This window comes from Cyprinodon tularosa, unplaced genomic scaffold (genome assembly GCF_016077235.1).
Source record: "Cyprinodon tularosa strain WSP-4 unplaced genomic scaffold, ASM1607723v1 ctg159, whole genome shotgun sequence".
NCBI lineage: Eukaryota > Metazoa > Chordata > Actinopteri > Cyprinodontiformes > Cyprinodontidae > Cyprinodon > Cyprinodon tularosa.
In genome coordinates this window covers 1,540,290-1,564,565 of record NW_024038427.1, presented here as the reverse complement: position 1 = coordinate 1,564,565, position 24,276 = coordinate 1,540,290, and the positions used below count along the sequence as shown (strand labels likewise).

General features: G+C 35.2%; 2 protein-coding genes across 2 annotated transcripts; both read right to left on the bottom strand.

Moving 5' to 3' along the window:
• Nucleotides 1–1,526: 1,526 nt before the first annotated feature.
• LOC119780301 (protein NLRC3-like) lies at nucleotides 1,527–13,940 on the bottom strand. Its single transcript, XM_038280297.1, has 10 exons — nucleotides 13,913–13,940; nucleotides 13,572–13,808; nucleotides 10,881–12,765; nucleotides 8,077–8,244; nucleotides 7,157–7,324; nucleotides 6,657–6,830; nucleotides 6,321–6,494; nucleotides 4,081–4,254; nucleotides 3,911–3,960; nucleotides 1,527–3,234 (listed from the first exon to the last, which is right to left on the bottom strand). Exons 2-10 carry the CDS (start codon nucleotides 13,750–13,752, stop codon nucleotides 2,687–2,689), a joined length of 3,522 nt encoding a protein of 1,173 aa, XP_038136225.1. The 5' UTR covers nucleotides 13,753–13,808; nucleotides 13,913–13,940; the 3' UTR covers nucleotides 1,527–2,686.
• Nucleotides 13,941–19,333: 5,393 nt separating this feature from the next.
• On the bottom strand, nucleotides 19,334–23,687 carry LOC119780290 (deleted in malignant brain tumors 1 protein-like). Its single transcript, XM_038280282.1, has 5 exons — nucleotides 23,565–23,687; nucleotides 23,132–23,440; nucleotides 20,776–21,075; nucleotides 20,057–20,341; nucleotides 19,334–19,978 (listed from the first exon to the last, which is right to left on the bottom strand). The coding sequence occupies exons 2-5, from the start codon at nucleotides 23,340–23,342 to the stop codon at nucleotides 19,677–19,679; spliced, it is 1,098 nt and encodes a 365-aa protein (XP_038136210.1). The 5' UTR covers nucleotides 23,343–23,440; nucleotides 23,565–23,687; the 3' UTR covers nucleotides 19,334–19,676.
• Between the last annotated feature and the right edge of the window lie 589 nt (nucleotides 23,688–24,276).

Sequence of the window (24,276 nt, the reverse complement as noted above, 5' to 3'; positions counted from 1 at the left end):
CTGCAGGAATCAATATGAAAGGTTTCTTTGAATTTGTTCTGTAAAAAGCTGTAATTTTCTTATTTCTGTTGTTAACTTTCTTTTCAGCAGAGGGAGATTTAGATTGGCAAGCAAAATATAAGAAAAAATTTTTAAATGCTTACAGCTTAAGCTAGCAGTTTAATTTATTGCATTATCAATTACTATGATTTATTTTTATTAGCTTCAATGAACTTAACTGCTTTGGAGTATTAGAAAAAATTGCTATGCCTACCTTTGCATGGAAACTTCAGTTATATTCTTGTGTATTAAACTTTTTATCATTTTAGTGCTCCTATTTATCACAAAGGTCTGTTTAGCTTTGGTGTGAAAAGTATATCCCTCATGTTTTCTTCTCTTCTCTGACATCCTCTTGGAGAGATGGTAATATTAAGTAATTTCCCCAACTTTGCTTTTTATTGAGGTCTTCACTTTTCTTATGATATGTTTTTCTTTTCTTCCCTTCTTTAATGCATAGCAATGATTATCCATATAGTAATTTCATAGTTTTGGAGATTCTGTCAGTTGTGAAGTATATCAATGGGAAATTCACATTGTTGTCTCTGTAACCTCTGTACAAACATCTGTTTTTTGCTTTTTCTTTTTTTTTTCAGGCTCATATCAGGTGCATCCATAGATAAACATCATAAACTATTTTTTTTTATACACTAAAGGCTGTATGTTTACAGAGCTGCCCATAAAAATGTGGGCATGATGGGGTTTTTTTCTTAATGGCAATGTGTGAAATGGCTCTCTGGAGAATTTCAAACTAAATTTTTAGACAGGCAAAGACAAGAGATAGCTGTGTGTTGAAGCAAGAAAGAGAGAATGTGAGAGAGGGGGCGATTAAGAGTTTTTAAAAACATAAATGTTTTATTTTATTAACTTTGTCTCAGTTTTCTGTGTTTCTAGGATGCTGAGGCAGCACTTTAAGGTAGTAAAGTAAAGCTACATTCGATACAGCAACAACCTTTAAGAAGTTAGGACTAAAAAAAAAAAAAAAAAAACACTTCTGATTAGATTTTGCACCAATTTGCTCAAAGAGATTTAGACACAAACAGAGCGTTTTGCCTCAGGAACTTCTTTTGGTGCACTGTATCCACAAACTTCAGTCCATTTCAATGAGTTTAATGTGAGATAAATATATTAATGGTAGAGGGTGTGTCCTGTTGGAAGCTGAACATTCATATCATTCATATGCTGTACTATTTAAACTACCTGTGAAAAAAATACAAATGGAATTAATCAAACTTGTTTTGTTTTGTTTTGCAGTGGTTTTAGTTTTGCCGATCCTCCATGAACACCAGGTTTATTTTGAGCAAAACCTGACTCTCCTTTCAGCCAATTCTCTCAGTTGAGTTATGGATCGCTATTGCTCCTTCAGAGTTACTCTGGCACTCTATGGGTTGTTTTTTTTATTTATACTCTTCTTGCCAAGAGTGCTTACGTAGATTACAGCTGTATTCAATGAATCATTGAACCCCAAATCTGAATAGTTGCACTAAATTTATTTTAAGGGAATTGGAATAAATGGAGCTTAATGCACAACAAAAAATATATGATTTTTTTATTGATAAAAACAGCTTTAAAATATTTGATTCCAAGAAAATAAAAATATATAAAATATATAAATATATAAAATAAAAATATATAAGATATAAAACTAAAGAAAACCACATTTGGAACTTATATCCTTATTTTCAAATCCAGATCTGGTTGCAGAACAATTCATCTTTGTTATTGAAATGTTCGAGAAAAATAATAATGAATTTAAAAAAAAGTACATTAAAATATATTACAGATCCGAAAAAAAAAATAAAAGTACATGAGAACACAATAGTTGATCATAACTGGATTTACTTAAATGCATTTACCATTATCTAACATTATACTCTTTGGGCTGCACGCTGGAGAACTGGGTAGCCCTGTAAAAAGGTTCCAGGTTCGCTTCCCGGCTGGAGTCTTTCTGCGTGGCCTTTGCATGTTGGCCCCATGCATTCGTTGGTTCTCTCCAGGTAGTCCCACAAAAACAGAACTATTAGGTTATTTGGCTACACTAAAATTGTGTGTGTGTGCATGGTGTTATGTCAGTGTGTCACTGTGTTGCCCTGCGACAGATTGGCAACCTGTCCAGGGTGTACCCCTACCTCCTGCCAATAGACTGTCAGAGATATTCACTTGCTCCACCGCGACCCTGACAGAATAAACGTGGAATGGATGGATGGATGGATGGATGGATGGATGGATGGATGGATGGATGGATGGATGGATGGATGGATGGATGGATGGATGGATGGATGGATGGATGGATGGATGGATGGATGGATGGATGGATGGATGGATGGATGGATGGATTGTACTCTGTGGGAAGACTATGTCTTGTAATATAAATATCTAATGTTTTTTACAGAGTAACATAAAAAACTGTAAACACTGAGATCCACAAGACCTAATGTAACTACACCTTAGAAAAAATATGGAAAAATGTCCAACTTGTGGCCGTTAAAACAAAACAAAAAAAGAAGAAAAATTATATTATATAATAATATCTATTCCCTGCTATATAATCTAACTGGAAAGTTTTGAAATCATTTCAATGTCTCATTAAATTTTTTGTTTGTTTGTTTGTTTGTTTTTATCTTCCTTGAATTTGTTAAGGACTTTGTACTTATTGCAAATGTTTTATAAAGATTGATCCTGAGAACAGAGTGAAGGCAGGATAGAGTGGTTCAGTAAAAGTTGTGCGTACAGTGTATAGGTGAGTAACCTTCTTTGGAGATACTTTAAAGAAGGACAATATGCCTGCTGGCCAGTCAAGATACACTCCAATGCTTGTTGTGCCAAAAGAATTGCTCCACAAAATCATTTTCGCTTCAATAATAGATTCAGTTGAACCATTGTGAAGAAAAGTACCATCTAATGTCAAACACCAAGACTTTTCATTCTCCCCCAAAGAATATTCTGATGAACTGTCTCCAGCTCGGGAGATACTTTTGTATGCTGCCCCCACTCCAATGTCTGATATATAGCTACACTCAACTTCCCAGTAATGGCGACCTGTTAGAGCCTCTTTACAGAGAACTTGTAGAGTACGAAATCTGTCTGGATGTGGGGGGTACTCTATCCCCTCATGGTCAAAAGTGACGTGTTTATGGTCTCGGGTCAAAGTAAGTCTATTCCCTGCTGTGTTTTCATCCAGTGTCACATCACAGGCATCTGGAATTGACAGAAAACAGGTTATCATCACATGTGATGAAAATTTAATAAAAGGGTTATATATCATAAAGACTATAATACAGCAATCAAAGTCTGATCCTATTAAACAGTAAAAGACTGTTTTACTGTTACACTTATATGTATAACCTAGGAAGTGCTAGTAAGTGTACTGTATATCTAAAACAATGGCCTAGCTGAATTAAAGACGGGGAGCTGAATAAAGATGATCATAATTTTCTGTCATGAAGAAAATAATAATTTTATTGCTATCAAGTTTCTTGTACCAGTTTATTTTGTTTTTTTATTTAAGGGGTTCAATTAATAATTCTCAAACCGATATACTGTATATCTTGCATTATTTAAAATCAAATACTACATTCTTGTGGGTTTTATTTTCTTCTTTTTTTCAAAATTATTTCTACAGTCTGTACTATTCCAATAGTAGAGTCAGAAGAATACAGTAGATAATTTTTTTCACAGACCCTTCACTCATTTGAGTTTGAGATCTATGTGTTAAATAAAAAACTAAAAACTGAACCACTGGTAGTTGTGAAGGCTTGTAATTAACAATGCTTTATTTGACATTTTCGAATTTTTGCACTGAATTTTGGGCAAAAGATTATGTACCTTAAAAAATCGGTGTATGCTATGTAATGGCTGAGCTATACATACTCACACTTTTGCAGTAGTTTGAGGTCAACCCAGCATTCTTCATTGTTGTCCACACTGGTAGCAGGAGAACAAAAACAAGCAAAGATACAGTCATTTAAAGCATGGACTAGAAAAAATATGCAAACTTTGAAACTCAGTCTAGAAATAAGTTTCACAAATCAAGTAAATTCTTACTTAAGAATTTCAAGACTGCAGTGTGTATCCATCTGCTTTTTCTTTAACATTTTGGCTCCTTCATCTGTCAGGTGATTAAAGCTTAGGTCCAGTTCCTTAAGGCTGCAGTGTTCTGACATGAGAGCATGTGCCAAATAAGAACATCCATCTTCTGTCACTTTACAGAAGGACAACCTAGAGAAATAAAGCACCTTTATTTTAAAAAGCAGTAAGGTGGATTTAGAAGCTCCAGTTTCCACTCTCTAAATTCTTGTGGTCTCTTTAACTATCTGTATATATATATATATATATATATATATATATATATATATATATATATATATATATATATATATATATATATATATATATATATATATATATATATATATATATATATATATATATATATATATATATATAAAAAATGTTGTGCCAGTTCATAATTAAAGAGAACAAGCTTTAGTTCACTCGGTTGAGAATGAACTAGCTTATATTCATAGTTTAATTTATCAAAATTAAACTAAGTTTACAAAGCTATGAATGACCTAGTTCAACTTCATTTGGTAAATTAGCCGCAATCCTACACAATAGAACCTCATATTTCCCCCTTTAAATGTGTGATCATAATTTATAGAAAGAAGTGGAAAATACTTCAGTCAAGGACATACAGGGACATTAAGCTTCTGCTGAAAAGATCTGTATCAAAAAGCATTTCTTATGTTCCTCATTCAGTACTAAAGATTTCCCGAGATAGCTCGGATGCTTTAACTCGATGTGTGGCTTTAAATCTTAAGTTTACGTGGCTGACGTACAGAGTTGTTAGTTAAGTACCAGTGTGAGTTTTTTTCTGTCAGTCTTCCTTGGCAGCTTTCATAAATCTTCCAAACTGGCATCAGAAATACCAGAAGATAAGCCTGATCATCTGTCCGAATGGTATGTTAACTGAGTTCACTATAAAGTCCAATATATAGTCTCCTCTATGATTGAGTGATTTAGGGGTTAGGGTAGATGTTGGGACACAGACTAGTAGTAGCAGCAAACATGCTGGTCTGTTTGCTGTAAGAAGTGCTGTAATACCTGCCGTTATCAAATGAAAAGTGTCTTTATCAATTGAAAGCTGTGTGTGTCGCTCATTATTCTCAGAGTGCACTTTGCTCTCGTTTAAGTTCATTACTTCAAAACTGATCGGTTTAGTTAAACATTCACTCCAACATGAACGTATTCAGTAAATCATTGAACCCATTCATGCACAACATAAATACACTCAACAAAAATATCTAGATCTAAAACATTTTCCACATACACAATATAACCACATACACAATATAACCATTTCACTCAAATATTGTCCACAAACCATTCTATTCACTCTATGATAGTGAGCACTTCTCCTTTGCTGAGATAATCCATCCCACCTTACAGGTGTGCCATATTAAGAGGCTGATTAGATACTATGATTAGTGCACAGCTTAGACCCCGTATTTGAGGGAAATGGTGATATTATGTAAGTGGAAAAAGTTTTAAAAAATGGGAGCAATGGGGCAAACTTTGGTGGCCCAGTGGTTAGCCCACACGACCCATGTATGGAGGCCTTAAGGCTGATTTATACTTCGAAACTAGGTTGTCTGAGTAGGTGTTGCAGTGAACAAAAAGACATCCCCACCGCTTCCGCTGACACTCTGCTGCACCTCTCCCAAACTGTAGGTGACTGCAGACAGTGCCACAGACAGGAGGCCGGCTTGTTTTGTTTTTATGACCGCAGTTGCGGAAAACAACTCGCAAAGTTTGACCAGCTAGAAGAGAAAGGTGCGCAAGAACGCTGGGACCCTTTTTCCCACCTGGATTCCCACTCTTTTTCGCCCTCATGTCCCTCCATTGTCGCACAAACTTGCCCGTATCTAGGCCCACAGCTTGTTCCTGTTTCTATTGCATTGTGGCGTGGAATAGCGCAGGCGACGATCCAAAACTGAGCATAAATCAAAAATGTCTGCGTCAAGCACACTGCAACACTTTGCTACAGGGAGTATAACCAGCCCTTTAGTCCTCGACGCGGGTGACCGGGATTCGAATCCAACCTGTGCTCCTTTCCCTATCATACCTCCTTTCCTGTCAGCCTACTGTCCATAAAAAAAAAAACGAGCCACTAGTACTGTAAAATCTCAAGAAATAAAAAAGGGAGCTAAACCAAAAGTGTTGCATTTGTAAGAACGTGTATGTATATATACAAGTTATGCAGATAAAGTAAGCAGCTTACTAACCATAGTGCTTTTAAAACACAATGTGAAGTCGTGAGTGCATTGCAAAGCTTCTCTATGCCAGCATCATGGAGGTCATTGTAGCTCAGGTCCAGCTCTTTTAAAGATGAAGGTCTAGAGCTGATTGCTGAAGCTAGCGTCTCACATCCTTTTACAGTTAGTTTGTTGTGACTAAGCCTGAAACATAGAGTTGATTTCAATCATTATATCAACGTTTTTCCAGGCTTAAAGAATTTAAAATTGTGGAATAATTTGCAAAAAAATTGCTTCATTTTTCACCATATAAAATAAGACGTTTTATCATTTCTATTTTCCTTTAGTATTTATTTTCATTTTTACCTTAGTGTCTCCAGAGTGCAGCTTGTGTTCATTAATGCAACTGAGAGAATCTCCATATCCGAGTCTCTAAAATTGGTGTAACTTAATTCTAGTTCTCGCAGATTTGAGGCGTTTGATTTAAATGCTGCTGCTATCTCATTACAGATATCGGTAATCCAGTAGTTTCTGTTCAGCCTGTGATTGAAAAAAACAACAGGAAAATAGCATAGTTAACAGTCAATAGCCCAGTTATTAATCCATAAAAAAAAAATTAAAGCTTTTAGTTACTAAAAGACATATTTATATATTACTTTTTAGTGTTTTAGGAGAAAGCCAAATTTAGTCAAGTTTGGAATTTATTAGTTTTTTTATTAAAACAAAAAAGGGCAAGATGTTTTGGTGAAAAAGAACAAATCTGACTGTTTAAAAACTCAGAGTGGGTCAATTTCTAAAACTAAAAGCAATTAAAAGCTTTATTTTAGTGTCTGAACCATCCTAAAAGCAACTGTAAAAAAACTGACCTGAGCTTCTCCAATTTTTTGGAACACAGTCCATCCGAGATCACAGAGGGTAATGAGTTCTTTAGGATGTTGTCGCTAAGTTCCAGCCGCTTTAGATTTACGATAACAGATTTTAAAGTTAATTCCAACTCTTCTTCATCTGACCCGGTGAATCCTCTTCCTGAGAGACTGCATTAGGTGAATATGAGGAAAAAAATAAAAATAAAAAAAATATATATATATATATATATATATATATATATATATATATATATATATATATATATATATATATATATATATATATATATAAATACATTTCTTGGGTGAATATCCAAACAAAGAATCAAGAATCACAATTACTTTGAAAGCTATGAAGGTTGTAAGGACTGGTATCTAGCTGAAAATTAAACTAGAAGAGCTTTCTTTAACATCTGTTGCATCTCTTGATTTTTAAGTGATGTTTGCAAGTTTATATTTATATTTTAATAGCTGACTATACACCATGTATAAAAAACAATCAATGTTTATATTCATTTTACCATACCTTTTTGGAGAAAATTAAGAAAGTAGACTCTGCATGCATCTATGCAAGCTGTCTGAGTTAACTCTTTGGAATGACTGCCAAACAACAGCAATTAGTGGCCTAAATGATGTAATAGTGTTTTTTATTATAATTCCATAAAAGGTTTAAAAGCTAAAGCAAGTCAATTAAAATAAAAAGTCTGTAAGTAAAAGTTGCCATGTCCTTTTATGCATGGTATGATACTTAAAACATATATCAGAAGCATGGAGGAAAAAGACAGCAAATGGGATCTGAGACCCAAAAAGTTTCACAGCATATGTATATAATAATCAAGTATATATTTTTGCTTACCCATTTCAGATACAAAATAGGGAAAAAAAAGCAAATAAAAACAAAGACAGATAACATCACTTACCTTAGCGCATCAAGTTTGCATTGAGCGTTTTTTAGTCCGTCAATCAAGATCTGAGTACCATAGAAAACGACGTTTACCAGATGCAGTTCCTTTAGCACAGATTGAGACATCGACAGGGCTGAAGAGATTGTTTCACAAATCCAAGAATCGAGATGTATACCTGAGATTCTGTAAAAATAATGTCATTGTTGATCAAGATAAGGCAAAAATTACAGGCAAACACATAGTACCGGTAGTCTATTACAGTTTTGAAGTGGGTTTCTGTCAATGATCAGCAGCATAATAGAACACAAACATGACTAAAATTAAGTGCTTTAATTTATAGTACTCTTTTTTTTTTACATAACGAACTGGAACTAGCCAGCTAGTCAAATTGGACATTTTGTAACATATTTGCTTTTTGACATTTAAGCAGAAAAATATGTGGCCCAATTAAATCTAAATTCTGTAAGGAGAAAAAAGTCAGTATTTCTATATATATATATATATATATATATATATATATATATATATATATATATATATATATATATATATATATATATATATATATATATATATATATATATATAATTTTATTTTTTTAAGACTTGAACTACATTAAACTACATTTTATTGGATAAAAACTAGACAAGTGAGAATTTAGAGAGAGTAAACAAATTTATATAAATTGGCAAAGCTGAAAATGCTAGATATTTGCATAATTTATGTGATTACTGACATGTAATCCTAAGGTCTTGACATTACTTCATAAAAAGATTGATAAATATAGAAAAAGATTATAATCTCCATACAGGTAATAGAGTTCATATTGTTAAACAGCGGCTGCAAATCAGTCTACCTTATCAAATGATACAAATTTTTTTTGTAAAACTTGTCCAGGAAACAGTTGGTTAAACTTGTGGGGAGTATTCCTGTCTTGCTTCAAATGTATGTTTATTATTTTTATTCAACCTTAAATAATAAAAAGATACAGATAAAATTCCTGATTTTTGCATAGTAGTAAATTGTTTACCTGAAAAAAACTCAGTGTCACCCGATTGACACAGTTTATTATTCTGCTCTGTTATTTATAAGGAACTGCAACAAATTTTCAGCTTGGTTTTCTTTATTTATTTATTCATCTTCTGCCTTATTTATTCATTAGAATCATTAGAATTTTCGACTTTATTTTTTTAATTACTAGTGTCTTTAGATTTTTTTTCAGTGTACACTTTGTTTTTTTGTCAGTTTTGTTTGCCTTTATGTTTTACCTCCAGTACTTTCTTCCACCCTATTTATTTCTGCCTGCCCTTTTCCATTTCTGTTCACATTTCTGCATCAGTATGCAAATAGGGAGGGTTGATCTTAAGGGAGCAGCTTCTGCCTGTTGGTTGGTTACATGATAAGAAGATGGCTACCTACAGTGAGGTTATCAATGAACTCTGCTGAGGTGCCTTGCAGTTTTATTTGAAAATAGTGCTGCAACAATGGACATTTTTGTTGTCCCTGAAACAAATTTGCTATGAGGGCTTGTGTTTAAGTTAGCTGCACACAAGGACACAGACCTTTAGTTGTCTTATCCTAGATCCTTCTCAAAAGAAGCAGAAAGCATTTGGCAGGGGAAGCAAATTCAGTCTCAACGTCATTATAACCAGCTATATAGAGATATAAGGATGTTTAAATTTAGAGAAGTGTGCTGCTAAGTTCGTTCTAGAATTTCAGTGTGGCTTAAAAGAGAAAATGATGCTTATTGTTTTTCCCTGGTATCATATGTGAGAAAGTTTGCCTGAAATGAGGATGATTGAATAAAATTCAATAACCAAATTAAACTTAATACATAAAAAAGATAATGCCATGTTATAAACAAGTAAACATCTCAGTGCTCATTTCCAGGTGACTATAACACTATGTGCTTTGATTGCAGCACATCTAGAGAAGTGCTCTGAAGCAGTGCTGCACTAAAACATTAAATAAGATTTTTTTTCCCCAAGCGCCTGCTGAGTGATCCACTACTCTCTCAGTAGATATTTGTTATGCTGGTATTGGAAAATCCGCTCCCAAATACAGCTTTTTCTTCAGATGTACTCTGTGCAACAGAGAAAACTCTTGTCAAGACATAGGCTGAAATAACAAACCTATTATAAGGGCCAACGACAAAGGTTGTGGAAAATAACAGTATAGAAAAGCAAGATATTACAAAAAAAAAATAGTGAAAATCAAAACAAATGATGGCAAAATTAGATTTCCATTAACTTATTTGCAGCAGTTATTCATCAAGGCTTAGGTTGCTGTGGTGATATACTGCATTGCTGTTGCATGTGATCCAAATGTAGATTTTTACTATCCATATGTGTCTATTCTCCTAACCCTGAGATATCTGTCTGATATATAAAATGACAATGTCAGTGTGACAGCTGCTCCAACTAAACAGCTGCTGCTCAGTGATAACCCCATAATCGGTAGCCATATTTGTTGTGACTGGGTCTGCCCTGATAACATGTAGATTTTATTTATAAGCCCCTCCTTAATACAGAAACTGAACACTCAATAAACAAATAGTTAGGGTTGAAGAAGTAGACTAAAGAAGAAAACAATAAAACAGAAAAATAAATTAAAGTTTACAAAGACATAAACATATATTTTAAAAAAACAAGTAATAAAAAGCTGAAAATTACAATATAAAATATATTAATTAATAAGGTAATTATTCAAAAGATAAACAAATAAAGAAACCAATAAAAATATATTTGTACGTTTAAATCTCTTTAAATAATTTCATTACTGCATACTAATAATACTAAACTTATAATAATAACACTCACCTTGCTTTCTTACTGTTCCTTATTGCAGGGATAAGTCTAAAAAAGCCCTTTTCTCTTGATGTGTATCTCTTCAAGTCAAATTCCTCTATTGGCAAATTTGACATTAGCATTAAATCAGCCAAAGCTGAGCACTGAACAGGGGTGAGCTGATTTTCTGGGTACCGATTTGGATTCAGAAACTCCTTCACACTGTCATACAATGAATCGTCCTTCAGTTCTGCCAAACAGTGAACAAGGTTGAGACATCTGTCTGGAGAGCAGTCCAGAAGATCTATTTCCATTAGACTTGTCCTGATACTCTGAACAACCTCAGAGTGGTCTTCTGTTTGCTGAATGAGGCCTTGAAGCAGATCTTGTGTAGACTGTAAAGACATACCAATGAGGAACCGAAGGAAAATGTCCAGTTCTCCTGTCTTTCTCGAAGTTGAGTTTGCTATTGCAATTTCTATTAGCTCATCCAAAGGGAGATCCACTGGTTTTGCATCCAATATTGTCCTCACCTCTTCCTCCGACCCTAAAATAAGGAAGTCTTTGAGTCTCTGTGAATCTATTGTTTTACTTGCAAAGTTTTCATATACAAAGAGGGCAGCAAAGTATTCTTGAACAGTCAAATGCACAAAACAGTAAAGTTTCTTTGAATGAAAGACACTCTCTTCTTTAAATATTGCAGTGCACAGTCCACAGTAGACTCCAGCTTTATCAATGTCTAATCCATATTTTTTTAGATCATCACTGCTGAATATGATCTCCCCTCTATCCAGTTTTTCATATGCCATTTTTCCCAGTTTAAAAATGAATTCCTTGTTCGTCTGAAGTATATCACCAATACAATGCAGGCTTTCTTTGTCGTATTTCTCAGCAGCAATCTTTATCTGAATACAGAAGAAGTGTGTGTACATTTCAATAAGAGTTGTGGGTGTCTTGGTGTTTTTATATTGACCGTTTCCCATTCCTAAAAAGAATGACTCAAGAACTTTTGAGGCAATCCAACAGAAGACAGGTATGTGACACATGATGAATAAGCTCCTTGATGTCTTAATATGGTCAATTATTTTTTCAGCTACCACTTTGTTCTGAATTCGATTCCTGAAGTACATAATTTTCTGTGGATCTTTAAAACCTTTAACTTCTGTCCACTGATAGACATGTTCTTTGGGAATACGATGAACAGCTCCGGGTCTTGAGGTTATCCAAACAAGAGCAGAGGGCAGAAGATGTTCTCGGATGAGATTAGTCACCAGGGTGTCTACAGACGATTCTTTTGTGGGGTCTGTCAATCTTTTGGTTTTTTGGAAGTTTAGCGAAAGTTGACTTTCATCAAGGCCATCAAATATGAATAAAACTTTGTATTTTGCAATGTTTTTTGCAACAGCTAAGTTGTTGAGCTCTGGGTGGAATTCTTTAACAAGAGCCTCAAGGCTAAAGTTGTCATCCTTAACCAGATTGAGCTCCCTGAATGGAAACATGAAAATAAAGTCCAGGCCTTGGTTGGCTTTCCCATCTGCCCAGTCAAGGATGAACTTTTTTACAGACACAGTTTTACCGATTCCAGCTATTCCTTTAGTCATCACTGTTCTTACTGCATTGAATTCCGCTTCTTCTGACTCAGATAAAATACTATCTTCCGTTTTGCTTTTAAATATATCATTACAGTTTATTTTAATTCCTTCTTTTGCTTGATTTCTAAACTTGTCTTCCATCTCCCAAATCTCATGTTGTGTATTCACATATTCACTTTCTCCTTGAACAACGTAAAGCTCTGTGTAGATTTGATCCAATGATTTCATTTCTTTGCGAGATCTTTCAGTTCCTTCAAACTCCCATTTGCACTTTTTCTTCAAATAGTCTTTGTTCTTTTTGATGACGTCTTTAATAGTATCCTCAGCTGTGGGAACAAGAGAGGAATAAATTGATTTTAAACTATTTCACTTTACCATTGTAAAATTATTTTAATGGTGTGCTGAATTTGAAGTAATTACAAACAAACAAAAATAGTGGCTAGAAAAAATAAGTTAGAGTACACTAACTTTCAGGCCATTTGTCCAAGCAGGTGTCAACACATTTTTTGTCATCTTCCAATGGATAATGGTGCATAATAACTATGAGATTTTTCCAACAAATTAACAATAGTTTATGAAATACAAAGTCTGCTAAAAAGATGTATATGAGGTATGTGTGTCCCATCTAACAAGGCCTTGATTTTATAATCCTTATGTATAGCTATGAGGTATATAAATCAACTTTGTCAAAGTACTCTTTAAGAATAGTGCTAGTTACTGGTGTTTTGTTCTTTTCTGATATCCACTTCTTGCATACAGTTCATATGAAAGGTTATACTTTGTACACAGTTAAAGAGTGCTTACATGAGGTCAAATATGTGCTGCTGTAATAAGGACATTATTAGAATGACTGCCATTAGAACTTAAAGCGCTCACCATGGCAAAGTAAGTAAATCACCAGTGCTGACACATGCATAAAGTAGCAGGATTAATCTCATGTAATGGTCTTTGCACATATGGCAGAATGACTTAAATGCAGATTGACAGAAACAGGATGTGTACTGGACTCTTTGTGCTGCAAGCTGAATACCTTTGCACTGCATTGACAAGTTATGTATGTAGTATTGTGACAGAAATTTTCTACAAACTTTATTATAAAAACAGAGATCGATATAAAGTACATGGCACATACTTTCACAAGTCTCAGGTTGGGTTTCTCTGAGGATTCTGTAGAAAGCCGATTTTGCCTCAGTACAGTTGAGTGCAGTGAAGAGTTCTCTCATCTGATCTTGGCTCTTTGTGGCAGCCTTGATTTGGTTATACCACTCTTTATGGATTATTCTGCTCTGGAGCATCTGGTCAGCTATGGGCATCACTAAAGTTACGCTTTGTATCAGGTGAGCCCTATTATTATCCACCCAGGTTGCTTCTGTTAACAAGAAGGGTTATGGCACAAGAGAGCAAGAATGTTATATATTATACATGATTCAGCATTTAGAAATCACACTCAGATTGTTCCTACCGATTACCTACCTTTTTCTTCAATTGACACTGCATTGGATGGGCTGACAAAAAAACAAAAGTAATTTAATAATTATACAGAGTTATAAAAATTGGGGATGCTTGAAGCTGGTAAATATACTTTATACATTCAGGGTGTAACGCACAGAATGTTTTTGGTCAACTTATCTGATCAAACACCATCCTGTCCCCAGGATATGAAGATGAGTGCCAGAGAGACACAAGATAATAATTTACGACAATCTGAAAGACTGGACTTTGGCCAGTGTATCTCAATAACATGTGCTTTGATGATGCCTATCCCAAATTTATATAATAAATTTTTTTCCAAGCTGTCAGTCAGTGACTTTAATTCAATCGGCTGGGTTTCTTGATATACGTTTTTTTTATATATATGAGTGCAATTGGCTGAACCTGATTGTGGTGTTTTATTACTAGGACAGAATTAGAATGTATTCATTTGACCAGGACATTTTCTTTCAGTGAGTTAATTACATATTTCCATGTATAAAATATATATCCTTTTTGTTGTGTAAACTGCCTTAGGATAGTATTTGTTGTGAAATGCACCACATAATAAATCAAATTAAATTATTCTCTGTTTTATTTGTATTAGAACTATTCATTACTGTACAACAAATTATATAGAAATACTGCAACATGTGAATTTTTTTTAACTTAAACCAAATTATTTAACATCTGTTATTCATTTTCTAGGATAACTCTAGTTCTGTAATTAAACCTACATGTATGATGATTCAAATTCATAGCAGACACTTGAATAGTAGGAAAAAAAAAAATAAAGCTTACCCTGAATTATGATCTCCAGTAGGAATATGCTCATTTGTTACACTGATAGTCTCATTGGTCAATGTTACCTTTCCTTCTCTGATATCCTCTAAACAAGGTCGCTTTGAATTTGTAAACCTTTCTTCACTTCTGTCTTTTTCAGGAAAACAGTTTTGTTCATCATATCTGTAGATCCCTTCCTTTGTTTCAGTACAGTTTGTGAGGGCAGAGCATGGTTTTTCCATGATTTATTTACCACAGTGATTCTGTCAAGTATAAAAAATAAGGAGAAATACAATTTAATACAAAAAAAATTTGCTTGCTGTTACTGTTAGTACAATATTTTTTTTAATAGGTTGACTTAAGCTTAAGGTTAGAGGGTTCAAAGAATCTCTTTAAAAGTGAAAGTATAACATTTTTTCCTGTCTTTGCCAGTCTCGTGTTTTTGCTTGTGGGATTAATCATTTAGCATAACCTTAATTGTAGAAAGCAGCCTTAGCTTTAATATGTAGTCTTGGTATATTAACAGTAACTTACTATATTAGCTAAAATACCTTTTTTCACCCAAAACATTAACACAGTTCTGTGATTAAATTTTTTTAATAATAAAAATAATCAGAAATAGTGTAAAATACTTTACCTTAATGTCCTGAGAAGCACAAAAAGCAGCAGCAGAAAAAGACTGTAATTAAGACGACTGCAGCTGCACTGGCTCACAGGGGAAACTTGGCAGCAGTTATTTTTTCCTGTAACAGGAAATGGTCTTACGTTAGGAGGAGCAATAAGACTGTGTGTCAGTGAGTGTGTTTCTGTATGTGTTTTCGTAAGAGGCCGCTTAACTCCTCAGTTGCTTTTCACTACATGTGAACTAGCTTTCTTGAATCAAACACCAAACATAATGTAGATATTTAACAAGTTGAGCTTAATCTGACTGACAAGCTAAAAATTATGCATACCCTTGGCAGATAGTGCTGGACTCTGTTTAGTTTCTCTGGCTTAAAAAGAGAGCAGCAAAGTGTCTATTTGCAAGAAGACAGGAGCTGAAGGCTTGTGCGTTTGCAAAAGAAATGCTGCAAACGAAGAAAAAAAAGACCAAAAGTGATACATTTGCTACAAAATAATATCATGACTACGTTTTAAAAAAGATAAAGGAAGGAAAGAAAAACTGCACAACTATTACCAACTACATTTAGTGGAGCAGTCAATCTTACTGTAGATATTAACTGATATAGTACCACATATAAAAGCTACTACGGAGTATCAGGGCCAGGCTAGAGAATTTTGTTTTTATGCCAGAATAAAGTTGTAAAATTACAAGAGTAAAGTCACAACATTATGAAAATAAAGTTGCTTTTTATGACAACTCTTATAAGAAGCACTTTCTTCCCTAAAATGAGAAATGTCAAGCATCATGCGAAGTTATGCTTTGATATCTGTTTGACAAATAAGGAAAACATTTAGCAAACCAGCATCAGATTGGGCAGGATGTCAAAGTGGATTCGGGTTGCTGTTTGGTGGAGCTGCTCGGCCGTCATATGCTGGTCAAAGCCCAAGGCTTTCTTTCTGAACTGGGTTGTGGTATGGGGTATAATTTTTCAACTTTATTCAAGTAATTTTATGAATTTATTATCATAAATCTACAACTTTATTCTTGCAATGTTACGATTACATTCTCCTAACATTGCGACTTTGTTCTCATAATGTTATGACTTTATTCTGGTATTTAAAAAAAGAAAAATCTCTAGCCTGGCCATAATACTCCGTTGCAAAAAGCAACTCAAATCATAGTGTTGTGAAAAAGTCAGATATATTTTGAATTTAGGCAAAAAAGATCACATTTGGGTAGCATTCGGCTGTTGTGATACTATATGATTATGGATAACCAAACACATTCAATATTTACTGGGCCAATCAGGCAATTCTCTCAATAATACCACCACCCAACACACACACACACACCCACATACACAAATCCACACCCAACACCAACCCATTTTTTTCATTTTATTTTGGGTTTATTTCTAACCTTTCCCTTTTTCCCCGCAGAAACCTATATTTTTTATCCTTATAGACCATTCACCTGCTTTCAATAAATTTAAATTTTTCATTTTTTTTATTCTTTGCCCACTTTTTTTTCTATTTTTAACTTTATATTTTGATATTTATATGTTTTTTCACATTATGCACCAAACACAGCCACACTTGTTACCTCAACATGTGCTACACCACAGTTAGGTAAGCTCAAGGTGATCATCCCTTTGAACCCACTGATGGGGGTTTGATCCCAGGCAGTAACCCAACAATCCCCTATCATAGCCGACCCGCAATAACCTTTCCCTTTTAGCCACCACACAATACTCTAGCCTGAACAGAGATTACCTTGCCATGTTCTTTTTTTTACTGACTCTAAAATCACCCCTAACCCTGCCGTACACTACCCAATAATCCTACTATTATAAACCAGCTGTTAGCCGTTATAACTTACCTTTTTTCCACCCTAGCCTAAGCATAATCCTAAACCCTATACCCCTTAATCCTTATTTTTAAACTCAGGTTATATACCCTCTAACCTGACCCTTTTAACTTACCCTAATGTTACAGGGCACATTACTTTCACCCTGCACAGGGCCCTAAACCTCTTAAAACTCACTTTAAAACTGCTCTTATCATTCGGTACCTACCCTGACCACTTTAACTAAACCTAAGGGCACAGAATACCATACGTATCCTCACATATAGCTCTAACCCTAACCAATATTCTCACACCATTGAAAAACCCTAACTCTACCAATAAACACTTGGACATTTCTAGATTTAACCAACAACCAGACTCCTAGATGATAAACTAAAGGCCCCAGAACACCCAGTACACCCCCTGACCCTAATAAACGCAGCACATAACAATCACAGAGCAGTCTTGACCTTACATTTAATCAGCACCTTCAGAAAAAGAATGTTACCAAGAGGCTCTGTGAGCATTTGTAAGCAACTTCTTACAAGATGGATTCAAGTTGCTCAAGACAGTTGTTGATCTTGATTTGAGTGAGCGTTCTTCTTTAATCAACTGATCCAACTCTGTGGAACTCATCATCTGTGGAAGCCATCAGGTGGCAGGAGAAGACCATCGAGTAACACTAACCTAAGCCGAACCCCTACCTATTTCCAGTGCATACCTCACCTTACCCCTAAACATATCCCTAGAAGTCTGGAATGATACATAAAATGAAGGCTGGAGCTTGACCCATGGGTTACAGACAGCTAATTTCCCCTCACATCATAAAGGGCATGATTTTCAAAAGAGCATTTCAGTAGACATTAGCTAAGATGTCGAGAAAGGCAGTGAGTAAAGTTTTTTTTTTTTTCATTTGTGTGTTTCATACATAGGCTTCAGGACACATATGACTGTTACAAAATGTTTTTAAATTTAATTTAGCTCAATATGGGACCTTTAAGCTCTTACCCAAATAAAACATCCAAATAAATACATATATAACTAATGAATGAATAAATATATTTTAACATATACAAAAGCATACATAAGTTGTTTTGTTCATGAAAAGGGCAAATCCCTTGGGTTTTTTTTAAGTATTTCTCTATGTATTTATTTGTGTATCTATTTATTTTTTTTATTTCTATTTTTAATTATTTATTTTTTTCTACATTAATTTATTTCAACTTTTATTTATCTATTTCCACTTTTACTTCTGTATTTCTACATTTCCACATTTATTTATGCAAATTTGTCTCGGTATGCTAATAAGTGGATGTTTCTAACATCTCTCTTCAGCACAATTGGTTAACATCCTGACCCTGACAGATTAAACAGGAGAAGTTGAATGAACGGACAGATGGACGGATCAATACCAAAAATAAGCAGTACATAACTCTAGTTTCCAAAGTGTTTAGTAAGGCTACATGTTGGGGCAGCTGAAGCAGCAGTGATACTTCCAGCGCTGCATTCTATTGCTGATAAAAATTTATGGGGAAAAAAGCTAGCGAAGCAGATCATGAGTAGCGCCAGCTGGCTAGTATTTTTGTCAATTTTGTTTTCAATCAGTCAATACATCTTTAGGTAGAACAACTACTCACTTTTTTATTAGAGGAAAATGCTTCAGCCATGCACCATTGTCAGTTTAGAAAATAGGCAAAACCTCAGATTTGATTATGTCCACTTAGATAAGGCCCTACCGGCAGTGTGGTCCATGTGTATGATATTATGTAAAATTATACTAAATAACAACTGGAGAAATCTTTTTTACATTTCATTTCACACAAAGAAGTCTGTTTGTGGCTTTTTTGTGATTACATCAATATAAAACAAAAGAACTGAACTCTTTACAATGAGTTACCTTCTGTCAGTAATTGGGTTCTTCACAGTACAAAAAAAATTATTGATTTATCTGGTAACAATGAAAATTGCATACATATGTGAGTATTCACAAATCAGCAATAACAAGCAAGATACAAAAGCTGAAACAAAGGAAAAAACCTTAGCAATTTCTAAAAGAAACAAGGTATAAAACTGTAGCTATACCACAATGTCAAGAGACAATACAAGGTGGAAAAAGAGTAAGTTATAATTAAAAATGTACATATGCATTACTTCACTATAATTATCAATTTGCTGAAAATTAAGTCCACCAATAAAATGTTACATAGACCTTACAAACACCATCACACATTTTTCATTGCTTTATTATTGACATTTGTCTTAAAGCACAACAAAATTTCTCAACTTTGTTAGCTTCCATGTAAAGTTACCCATGTGAAGAACCCAAGTGTAATTTAAAGAAAGATGTTCATGGGTTTCGTCCAAAAGATGTATATGACAGTATTCACATGTATAAACCTGATTTCAAGTCTAGAGTTAAATTGAGGGCTGGTGAAAAGGGGGAACTAGCCAAGAAGATGACTGGAGTAGAAACTCTGAACTATTGACTAGTACGTGTGTGTGTGTAAGATCTTCATATCTCTTGGGGATTTTACTTTAAATATCTGTAATAGAAATTGTAACAACTGGACTAAAAGGAGACATTATAGTTTGATAATTCACTGTTGTACTGTAATAGCACTGGTAATCTCCCTCGTTTCTATCGCTGGCTTCAAGAAATCTGAAGGTAGAAGAGTTGGTACTTGATGCGTGCGTCTTAGTGAATGAGCCAGAGGTTTTCTCCAGAGTGAACCATCCTTCTGAATGTTGTATTGCGATGGAACAAGTCATGGCAACAAGGTCACCCCAGGGAACTGAGCCAGTGGGATCCATAGTTAGGGTTGGTTTTGGAAGAATAACTGAAAATGTAAAATATATATATATATTATTTTTCTGATAATTTTGGTTAATATATTATATATAATTTTAAAAATTACCATTTAGCCTGACAGAGTCACTCAGGATGCTGCTGTAGTCCTCATTCAAAACTCTTACTTTAAATTGACACTGGTAAAACCCCATATCCTCAAAACTGACCTGGGAGATGTAGAAAGTTGCTGAGCTGTTGCTAGTCTCTACACTCTTACTGAACGAACCAGGTGACCTTGTAAAGATGAAAGTCCCTTCTACTTGTGTGTCAGTGACTGAACATCCAATGCTGACACTGTGACCCCATGTTATATCACCAGGAGGCTTCATGGTGACTCTGGGCTGAATTTGATCTGTTAAAACACAGTAGAACATAGAACCTTGTCTGGGCCAAGTTAATTTTGGAGGTATAACAACACAATCTATCAGTAATTATGAAAAATATGATGATGGTACAAAATTATTCCTATCACTATGGTGCAATTTACTTACCTGCTTAACTGAAAGGTTATTTTTTTACACCATGAACATTAACACTGCATTGCTTGCTTATATAGTCGATGTAATAAAATAAGATGATCTTATTTAACCTTGTCAAATCAAAGGGTTTAATCTCGTCAGCTAAGGGTTGGCATGACACATAACTAATTTAAAGCGCATTTTATGCGGAAATTATATTTGTTAAATTTTTGATTATTCTGGTGTAATATTACATTAAGGATTTTACCACTCTCTTGGTAAATAAAATTGAATGAACAAAAATTTAAATATAGAAAGTCTTTCTTACCAGAACAAACGACTCCAGCATCCTGGCTATGAACACAATTATGTGTCCCAAATCCACTGTGGGAGCACTCACTGAGATATCTTTCCCTGCCTATACAAGACACCTCGCCAAGCCGATTTTGTCCTGTTGTTTGTGCAAACTGACGGAGACTCACTGCTGTTCCACAGCCCAGCTGTCTGCAGACAACTCTAGCATCATTCATGTCCCAGTTATCATTGCACACTGTTCCCCAGGTCCCATTGTTGTAGATTTCAACTCTTCCAGAGCACCGAGCTGGCCCACCTAACCTGATGCTGCCACCTAGGAATAGAATATTCTAAATGAGTGTGCTATATAAGTTATTAAAACACATTTTAAATGGATATTTTCATGCATTACTGTACTAAAACAGCCTAGCATATTTCATTATAAATAACATGGATCTGTGATTGAAGTTATTCTCTTCCTGAATGAGTTTCAAGGATCAGAGCTCAAGCCACTGTGTATCTTCAGACAGGTTATTAGATTGTGGGGATGAGCTAACGGATTAGTATTTTTTCATGGGTCCCAAGAAAAGAAGATCTAGATCTCCAAAATGAGTAAAAATTCAACCAGGTAATTTGGGGATGTGTATCGAAACCTCACACTTGTATTAGTCTTCTACTTCATATGGGACATGGTCACGGGGGCAACAGTCCCAGAAGAGACTCCCAGACTTCCCTCTCCACAGTGACCCTTTTACAGCTCTGCTGGGGGAAGCTTGAAGCGCTAACAGGCCAGTCGAGAAACATAGTCCCTCCAGCGTGTCCTCTGGGCCTCCTCCCAGTGGGAAGTGCCCAGAGCACAGCTAACTCCTGTTGATGTGGAGGAGAAGCGTCTCTACTACAAGCCTCTCCTGAATGACTGAGCTCCTCACCCTAAGGCAGTTCCCAGCCACCCTGCAGAGGAAGCTCATTTCATTTCATTTGTGTTCAGGGTCTCATACTTTCAGTCATGATCCATATTTCATGACCATAGGTGAGAGTAGGAACATAGTCAACCAGTAAATCCAGAGCTTTTCCTTATCTCTAAGTTCCTTCTTTACCCTGGCAGACCGTCTATTGATCTCCTGCTAGATTCTCCTCTCACGAGTGAACAGGACCCGAGGATACTTGAAATCCTCCTCTTGAGGCAGGATTTCTCCTCCAACATGAAGGGGATAAATTGCCTTTTTCTGGTGGAGTACCATGGCCTCAAATTTGGAGGAGCTGATTTTCATCCTGCCCGCCTCACACTCAGCTGCAAACCACCCCATTGCATGCTGTAGGGGAACCAGCAGAAACAAGCCATCTGCAAAACGGTGGGACAAAATCTGCTGGTTCCCTAACCAGACCCCCTCCGGCCCTTGGCTGCATTTAGAATTCCTGTCCATAAAGGTTATGAGGAGGACCAGTGACTGCCTCTACTGAAGGGCCCCTGACTCCGTACTTCTGAATCCCCCCAACCACACACGGCGCTACAAGTGTCACGGTGGAGTCCCTTCTCCAAGCCAAGTAAAAGTTGGTTAACAAAACAAGCAGTTTCTTCTTCTACTACTGAAGCCTTCCTAGAAAATAAGACAGCACTGCGCATGCCTAAATGATTTAATCTGATCAAATGCTTGGTTACATGAATACACATGTCATGATCAGATCATTTTATTTAGTATGGGAAACAGAACAAAGAATGGACTAATTAGATTGAAGGGAACTAGGGGAAAGATGACTGGCACAAGGGGCGACAGAGAGTAGCTCAAAAAATACAACACTGCTTAAATATAACTAGAAAACAACTAGAATGAGACAAAATGGAAAAGAAACCAGTGACCCAGAAAACACAAAATGACAAAAATCAAAGTGTAACGGAAAATGCAAAAAGAAACTTAAACAGACCCAGAAAGTCCACAAAGGACAGTTTTATGGCAATAAGTGACTCTTTAATCTAAGAATAATATTTTTTTTATTTTGAAAAACAGTGCTCTTTTTTATTCGTGCCAAGGCTTTTTTCAGTAGTTTTTCTTGGCAAAACACCTATTAATGTACTTAATAATTTCACCTCTTCATCTTTAAATTTCGTATAAGTTCCTGCAACATTGGTAAGAACCATAATTCTCCAGTTAATATGAACAGCTTTTGAGAAGAAATCTGCCAGAAACTGGTAAAGTTGAAAAAGAAAATGTACGTTTTTACTTTAGACTTTGTCCGAAAATCCATTTTTAAGCAACAGGGTTAGATAAATTGCACATATAATCTTCAGATGTATAATAAATTCTAAGCAAGCACTTTGTAAGATATTTTAGAAAATGACAGGTGCTGCAGCTCTGTCTGTCTATATAAATAAAAAAACAAGATATTCTCACCCAAGCAGATCACACTAGAATCTTCATTGTGATTACAGTCGTGATTTCCAAATCCTCTGTGTGAGCATTCAGATAGATGTCTTTCGCTGCCTGTACATGCCAAATCATCCAGCCAAATTTTACCCGTTCCTTGTCCAAAGTATGCTGTTTGAGGGGCAGCAAGTGCTGTACCACAACCCAACTGGCTGCAGACAACCTGGGCATCATCCATGTCTCAGCTGTCATCACATACTGTACCCCATGTATAGTTGTAAAAGATTTCCACTCGTCCAGAGCATCGAGAAGACCCAGCCAATCGAACTGGGTAACCTATCAGACAAGTAAGATTAAGTACAAAGTATTTTGCAAAACTTACAGCTGCAATATAGAAATAAAGAAAAAAGAAAATAAAGTAAAAGAGTAAAATACTAAATAGATAAATAGCTATTCTCACCTAAACAAAATACATGAACATCCATATTGTGTCCACAGTTGTGTGTTTCAAAAGCATTGCGCTGACATTCACTTATATAAGTTTCATTTCCAAAACATTTTACTTCTTTAGGCCAGATGAGTCCGGTACCTCGACCAAATTTAGAAGATGTTTTGGTAGATGTTGCTGAACCACAGCCTACATGTCTGCATGCAACTTGAGTGTCATTCAGGTCCCAAACATCACTGCAGACTGTTCCCCAGGAGTTATTATAGTACACTTCAAGTCTTCCAGTGCATGATGCACCTGAACCAGCCAATCTAATTTGGGGATCTTCAGTTGCACAGGAAAACAGACACAAAAAAGGGGTTACAAAGAATAAATTACCATTGTGGTGTTAGATGTCAAAACTATCATTCTGAGGTATTAATTCCCCATTTACTTTTAATTGTTGATTATAGAGTACTGAAGCCTCATCTTCTTAAAAACTCAAGGATATTGTGACGTGTATAGTTTACTTTTGGTGAAGTTTAATCTTACCTTCTTGTTTTAAATATACATTTTCAAAACAAAAAAAATCAAGTCTGATCTCACATCTTCTCTTGTTGTCAAGCTATTATATTTGATTTTGGATCCAATTTGTTCACATGCAAACAGGAGTAGAATAGTGAGCCATAAAAAAATAAAATAATGAAAAGTCCAAAACAAGCTACTTGCTGGCAAAGCATCAACA